The 7,279-nt window shown below is 39.9% G+C and overlaps 1 protein-coding gene across 4 annotated transcripts in view; it reads right to left on the bottom strand.

Annotated features, from left to right (window-relative positions):
- Positions 1-674: 674 nt before the first annotated feature.
- The window catches only part of EHF (ETS homologous factor), a 42,212-nt gene continuing 35,607 nt past the window's right edge, over positions 675-7,279 (bottom strand). For 2 of the 4 annotated variants that reach the window (XM_009460169.4, XM_009460164.4), the window contains 3 exons: positions 7,004-7,066; positions 5,238-5,433; positions 675-5,134 (listed from right to left, as the gene is read on the bottom strand). In XM_009460169.4, coding sequence (XP_009458444.1) covers positions 5,035-5,134; positions 5,238-5,433; positions 7,004-7,066 — 359 coding nt within the window. In that variant the 3' untranslated portion in view covers positions 675-5,034. The remainder of the gene's footprint in view (positions 5,135-5,237; positions 5,434-7,003; positions 7,067-7,279) is intronic. The other 2 variants (XM_016919913.4, NM_001081568.1) reach the window with 2 other exon arrangements.

Here is a 7,279-nt window from a genome sequence, read left to right as displayed (position 1 = left end):
CAGCCAGAAGAATCCTTTTAAACCAGAAGTTGGATCATGTCACTCCTCTAGTATCTCCATCACACGCATGCAAAGGAAAAACTAGAGCCTTCGTAATGGCCTCTATGTGATCTGGCCCACCAGTACCTCTGTTTCACCATTTCTTAACTATTGCCGGTCTACTCTGGCAAACAGACCTCCTCACTGTTCCCTGGGCATGATAAGGAACACACCCACCTTAGGACCCTCTCACATCACTTCAGTATGGAGCACTCCCCCAGTTATCTGTATATCTGTGTGGCTCCTTCCTTTAGATCCTTCAGTTCTTTACTGAAATGTTTCCTTCTTAACACTGCCTAAATTTACAGCATGCCCTTATTGTATTAAGTGCTCTAGCAGTCTCTGTTCCTCTATATTTCTTTACTACACATCCAATATTCTATGCTTTATTTATTTGTGTTTTTTCTTGACTGTTTCTACTCAATACAACATAAATTTTATGAGAGCAGAGATTTTTGTCTCTTTCATCCTCTGCTATAATTTGGTGCCTAGAACAATATCTGGCACGAAGTAGATGCTTGATAAATGCTTTTTGAGTAAAGTAACGCAGAAGCTGTATGTGTTCTGTTGCTAGAGGCTAAGTGCATTTTCTCTAAGCCCAGCATTGAATGGCTTATTGAAGAATGAAACACGCATTTCCAGGCTGGTCTCTGTGGTTTTTATTAGTGTTTCCTGGGACCCATCAAACAAATAAACATATTTTGAAAAATATAATTCTTTGATAAAACAGGAATAGCAGGAATAGTTTGAATTTAACATAGCTTAAAGGGAAAGATTTCTGATTTTTTTTAAATAGTAGCAATAGAGTTGTTTCCCACAAATTGTCAACCCAGGAGCCAGATGGAAAGAAAAACAAGAATTATGCAGATAACTACAGAAAGATTAATCCCAATTTAGTTAAACTTGTGAAGGCTTGTACATATCAGAGGTTCATAAGACACAGTCTCAACAGGAGTTTTTTTTAATAAATGCTCTATCTCTAGTTCCAGAAACTGAATTCCAAGAAGCTACACTGAGGATAATTCAGCTCTGATATTGTGATTACTGTGATGTTCTTTCATTCATACAGTAAGTATCTGCCCAATACGTAACTACCGAGATCTATTGCTTCCTACATAATTAGACAAGCTCCTCACACATATGGGCCCATGCCGTGCACATAGTAGGCACTCAACAAATGTTTGCTTAACTACAGAAGAATAATATAATTGCCTTCCTTCTTAACTGTTTTACCTTTTTCTATACTTGATATATTTGAAAAACAACATGCTTGCAAAACTAAAATCTAACATGCATTACTAACTTTATCAAAAGATCCCTCAGTATTTTTCAAAAAGGAAAAAAATAATAAAAACCAATCCCCCAAATACTAAAACTTAGAACTGCTTTACACTTAAATAGCAATTTACATCATATTAACATATTCATAATCTTCATTGGTTAAAACAGGTCAAAGGTTTATTACTGGCTTCTCATACCAGATAAGTCTCACAGTTCCCAATAAGGCAACAGAATCCTCATCCAACATGTATTGACTTGTGGAACCCAACGGCCTGTTTTGGTTTCATTTCAGCGCAAGTAGAAGGCAAAATAAAGAGTCTCACAGTAAAATGTTCATAGTAGATAATATGTCCTTGAAGGTTGTGCTGTTGTGCTCTTATTCCACTGAAGAAATGATTCACATCCCAATTATAGATATGGTCTCCCAATCAGAGGAGTCTTTTAGAAGACATTCATTCATTCATTGAACAAATATGTGTTGTGTACTTGTCCCATGCTAGGTAACAGGAAAATAATAGTGATTGATAAGACATAGTCCCTGTCCTCAAAGAGCTAACAGTCTAGCAAGGCAGGAACTTTGAGAAAAGACCAATGTGTTCAAAGGAAAACTCATAACCTGGGTCTCCCTTCTCAGATGGCACATTCAAGAAACTGTTGCTTATGCCCCTGGGAGCCAGAGCCTTGCTTAAGTCTTACCAAGTCAAATATCTATCAGCCTCAGATGATTTGAGCCTGGTAAAGTCTTAGCAATAGATTTGCTGCCTCATGTTCCCATGAAAACCTAATAAGAGAGAGCCCTTTCAACTCAGGCATACGGGGGGTTTAAGGATAACATGTTTAGTGACCATGTGGACGTTCAGCACAGGTGAGCTTCTCAAGTGAGAGTCATGTGTCCCCAAAAGAAAGGAGGGCTTATCCATAAGACTTTGCTCTCCCTTTCAACACTGTGGTGGGAAGTACTCTGTTACCACCCCAAGTTGGCATAGCTCGATTACTTTAAGTTGTCCAAGTCACGAACAGCACATAGAAAATGCAGCAAACTCAAGTCAAGACAATAGAGAGATATGCTGAGAACTTAATACTCAAGCCTTAATCAGGCACCAGATGCCAAGAAACCTTCACTCTCAACAAACAACACAATCCACTAATTATCTGTAGAATTGTTGTAGTTGGTACTCTTCACAATCACTTACTCCTTAGCAAAGATTGCTCTTGAATGGAAAGGTTGCAGAAAGAGCCAAAGCCAATTTGGAAGAAGTGAGAAACTTACAGGTTTGAGGAACGGTGAACTCAGAGAAGGATCTAGCCTCCTTAGATGATGAACAGGCAAAGTCAGAGAAGGAATCACAGTGAGAGAATTGGCAGATGCCCCTAATAAAATCACACAACTCAGACACACACACAGACACACAAATATTCATGCGTTATACCCATTCAAGTAACTGGATATTTAATTCATTCTATGCAATGAACAGTCAAACGCTGGGAAGGCCCCATAGTTCTTTGGCCTTGCTTGTAAAGCAACATATGTCTTTTCTGCAGGAATGTCTGAGTTGCACAATCAAGATCTTCGCTGTTCATTGTTCTTTTTCTCAGCTCTTTCAGTAACTGTTACTTGACAACACTAAGTTAAACCTTTACAGAGGTGACCAAGCCAGGCAGAAATAAAAATGGATTTGGTTGCACCTTCAGAAAGTTATTCATGTGTGCTCCAAGATCACTACCTAGAATGGTTCTCATTGTAATTAGGACAAATTTTTAATTCTTCTTACTTCTAGCCTCATGAATATATTACAAACACTTTGAAACCTTTGAATATGAATTGCTCACCTCTACCAGGTAAGACACTGTGGTAGGTGCTCTATTAGTTGATGAAGAGCACTCCTTCTTATGGATACATGTCTTCATTTGCATATTATTGCTGGAGAAAGAGAGGTAGAATAGAGGAGCAAGCCAAGGACATGAGAGAGCCAAAAAGAAAAGCTGCAAAAGGGATGAGAACATTCAAATCCATTTTCAAAGTGTCTACTTATTCCTGTGCTTCCCAGATTGCATGGCTCAATGGTAAGTCTCCAGGACCCCCAGAACAATTCCTCTATTGAAGAAGAAGCTTTTAACTCCTTGGTGACAATTGTGCCTGAGCTGAGTTTTCTGTTTATTTTTTTCATCCTTTCTTTCTTTTCTTAAAAGACAAAACAAAACAAAACAAAATTCCTCTGAGTACAAATCTAGGCAATAAACCGTTCACCTGGGATCAGTTCAGATGAGACAGTAAACAGATAATCCAAAAGACAAAAAATTATAAGAATTAATACCTGCAAAGAGGATTTTCCCTGGAAATTCTTTTCTTGGTGTTTCCTTCTACAATATAATTTTAATTCTGCTTTGTAATTCCAGTGAAAATGTCTTCTATTGTAGTTCCTGCTACATTACTATGCTTACTTTATCTGACATTGGCTCTCATCTGGGGTTCTGAAAAGAAGCTCCTGTAGCTATTTCAACTTATTGTCCCTAACATTTAAAACATAAAGATAGGTTGAGGTTGAAGTCTTGCTTTTGCTTCACTCTAAGGAGCTAAAAGACCTTACATATCTTTTTCTTCTGAGAATAAACCACCATCCTCATATTGACTAGCTAAACTGGTGGTTCTCAATCAAGGGCAAATTTGCTACCCCCAGGGAACATTTGGTGATGTCTAGAGACATTTTGCGTTATCACAGCTGGGGGGTTTCTGGTGTCAAGTGGTTAGAGACCATGAGTGGATACTGCTGAACATCTTACAATGCACAGGAAAGCCCTCACCACAAAGAACACTCCGGCCAAAAATGTCAATTGTGCAGATTGAGAAACGTTGGACTATAGGGATACAAGAGCAAACTCTTCAGCCATTTCCACACCACCGTCTCCTTTTTCCAACTTATTTTTAAGCACTTGGAGCAAAAAAGAACCAAGCTGGGTTCTCTCTTAAATAGCTAGAAGTGAGCAGACAGGGCAATTAAAGTATTTCACCAACCATCCAAAGGGGAGAAAGGAAGACAGCGCTGGCATCAGATAAACCATTCCTGAATGAGTATAAAGACCCCACCATTATTCTTCTTGCTGATTTAAGCATTCCAAGTCATGTGATTATGCAGAGATTATAGCCAACCTTGGGTTTTGGAAGTCCCAATTCTCCACTCACTGGATCCTAAGGCTCAGGTTAAACTTCCCGGCATCCATCCACTTTGTCCTAACCATCTGAGACCCTGGAATTCAACTCAGCAACAATGTTCACCTCCCTTGACGAAGCCGTATGGATGCTTATGTGTGGAGGATGCATCACCTTTTTCTAAATCATGTCACATACAAAACATTTAATGCCCTCTGATTTTTTTTTTCTTTCTCTTAGCAAGAAGCACAAGGCTACAAATCCTGTTACTCTTGCAGTGAAAAAGAATTCACAATAGAGGTGAAAAAAAATCACAACCACATACAGCATCATATTTCACAGAAAACTGTGTACGTTTTTTCCCCATATAGGACATACTTCAAAGTAACAAAATAATTTTTTTAATCGACTGTAGTGTTTCTTCTTCCCGTTAGAAGTAGTTTCTTTTTCCCCTCATGGTACATAAATATCAGAGAAAAGTAGTCTTTGAAATATTTACGTCCAGGAGTTCTTTGTTTCTGATTATTTGGTGTGTGTTTTGGTTTGTGTCCAAAGTATTGGCAGCTTCAGTTTTCATTTTCTCTCCATCCTCGGGCATTCTTCCCAAATTTATATACCAGTCTTCGTCCATCCACACGCTCCAGAATTTCTCTTTTGTAGTAATATCTGTAACAAAGGAGATTGCATAAGGTGACTGATCAGATGAAGGTGGCTAGGTAAATAATGGGTCGTACAGCCTTATTGTTTTCAGAGACATGAAACTCCTCACCTCATAGCTCGGCTGAGCTTTTCATAGGTCATGCTGCTGTTGTTCTTCTTTTTACCCCATAGCTGAGCCACTGCCTCTGATTTCAAGAACCTGAAGACGCCCTCAGATCGGTCTTCCCATTTTATTAATCCTGGGTTCTTGTCTGGGTTCAAGAGGATGTCGCGGATGAATTCCCATAAGTGAGTCCCTCTCGGGTCTGATGAAAAGCAGAAAGGCAGGTTATTAATGATCTAAGTCACAGCAAAGATAGGGCAGAGAGCATTGAGTTAGGTCATCTTCCTGCAAGTAGGAGATACTCATTTCTCCCCTACTTGTCAGGGAAGATGGATCACAGAATCACCAGATGTTGGACATTAAAAAGGTATTTAAGAATAAACTAGCACAATATTTTATTTTACAAATCAGGAAACCGAGGCACAGAGAACTTAAGTGACTTGATCAGGATCACACAGCTAACTAGTGACATAGCCAAGACTAAGCAATAGGTCTTAGGTCTCCTAAGCCAGGGGGAAGTTTCTTCTAGTTATTATTCACAAATTGCTTGGGGTTCACTTCAACCTGTTACTTCCCCAGAGAGCAACTCTCAACCACTTTTATCTAGTACCTCAACCAATTAAATTGCTTTGACCCAGCAACTGTGTTTCAGCCAAATGCAAATCAGTAAGGGTCTAGAATGTTTACTCCCAGAATAGATGAGGGTGGTAGGGAAAGGGGTGGTCACGCAGGGACTGGAGGACCCAATTTGAAAATGAAGCCACTACTGCAATAAGATTATCGACCAAATTCAACTTTACTCCCACTGAATTTTTGATGCCCCACCCCCACCCCACCCACCTTCCGAGGGGTTGCATTAATATGGTTTTGTGGGATTATGTGAAAGAGCAGATAAAGACATTCTAATTCCTCATAATTTCTGGATTATACCTTTTTTTTTTTTTTTTTTTTTTGAGACAGGGTATCACTCTGTGGCCCAAGCTGGAGTACAGTGGTGCAATTACAGTTCATTACAGCCTAGACCTCCCTGGCTCAAGCAATCCTCCTGCCTCAGTCTCCCAAGTAGATGGGACTACAGGCACGTGCCACCATGCCCAGCTAATTTTTGTATTTTTTGTAGAGATGGGGTCTCGTCATGTTTCCCAAGCTGGTCTTGAACTCCTGAGCTCAAGTGATCCACCCACCTCAGTCTCCCAAAGTGCTAGGATTACAGGCCTAGATTATACCATCTTGATTTCTTTCTGTGTTCCACCCACAATTCCATGTCTCTGATATTTCGTATATGTTCATAAGATTTTATTACTGAAGGAGACCCAACTCCCAAAGAGCAGTGTTGAATCTTAAGAAAAAACAGTCATTTCTTGAAATGGTAACTCCACAAAGGTAGGAGGCCAACATTTAGCAAAAGAAAGGATAATACATCTCAGCTGTTTCTTCTTATCTCACTCCTCTTCCCACCCTTTTCTTCTGGGAGAGATGGAAATTGCTAACCCCATGCCTGCAAGCAGTTCTTAGGCACTGGGTGTCTCAGTTTTAGAGCACATATGACAGAACAAGGAGGAAATGTCCAGTGGGGCTCCACTTTGAGAAACAGCTGCAGAGGGGGCTTACTTTGCTAGCAAGTGATGCCTCTATTTTCTCACTCCACCCTGTTTGGGATGAAGACATGAAGGCAGCAGACAGAGGCAATATTTGCCAAAAAACTAGTGGCCTCCAGATGTGCCCGATGTGATGGGAAGGACCAAAGGCCATCTGAAAGCCGGCCAACTTACTGTGCTTTTTGGTGTGGCACTTGGCAGGGGGGTCTTGCTCCTTTTTCATATCAGGTGACTCTGCTAAGGAGAAAAATGAGAGCCGTTTAATTGACCTATTTCCTATAATTCTCTTTTTCATTCATGCATCCACTCATTTAAACAATATTTACTGAGCACCTACTGCATGCCTGGCACCTTTGAGTATGTGCTAGTGAACCAAACAAAACAGAGATGATAAATGCTATGGAGAAAAATGATGCAGGTTAAGAAATGGAGATAGATGTATGGACTTGG

Source organism: Pan troglodytes, chromosome 9 (genome assembly GCF_028858775.2).
Source record: "Pan troglodytes isolate AG18354 chromosome 9, NHGRI_mPanTro3-v2.0_pri, whole genome shotgun sequence".
Lineage (NCBI taxonomy): Eukaryota > Metazoa > Chordata > Mammalia > Primates > Hominidae > Pan > Pan troglodytes.
The sequence above is the reverse complement of the archived record's forward strand: the minus strand, read 5'-3'. Positions and strand labels throughout refer to the sequence as shown.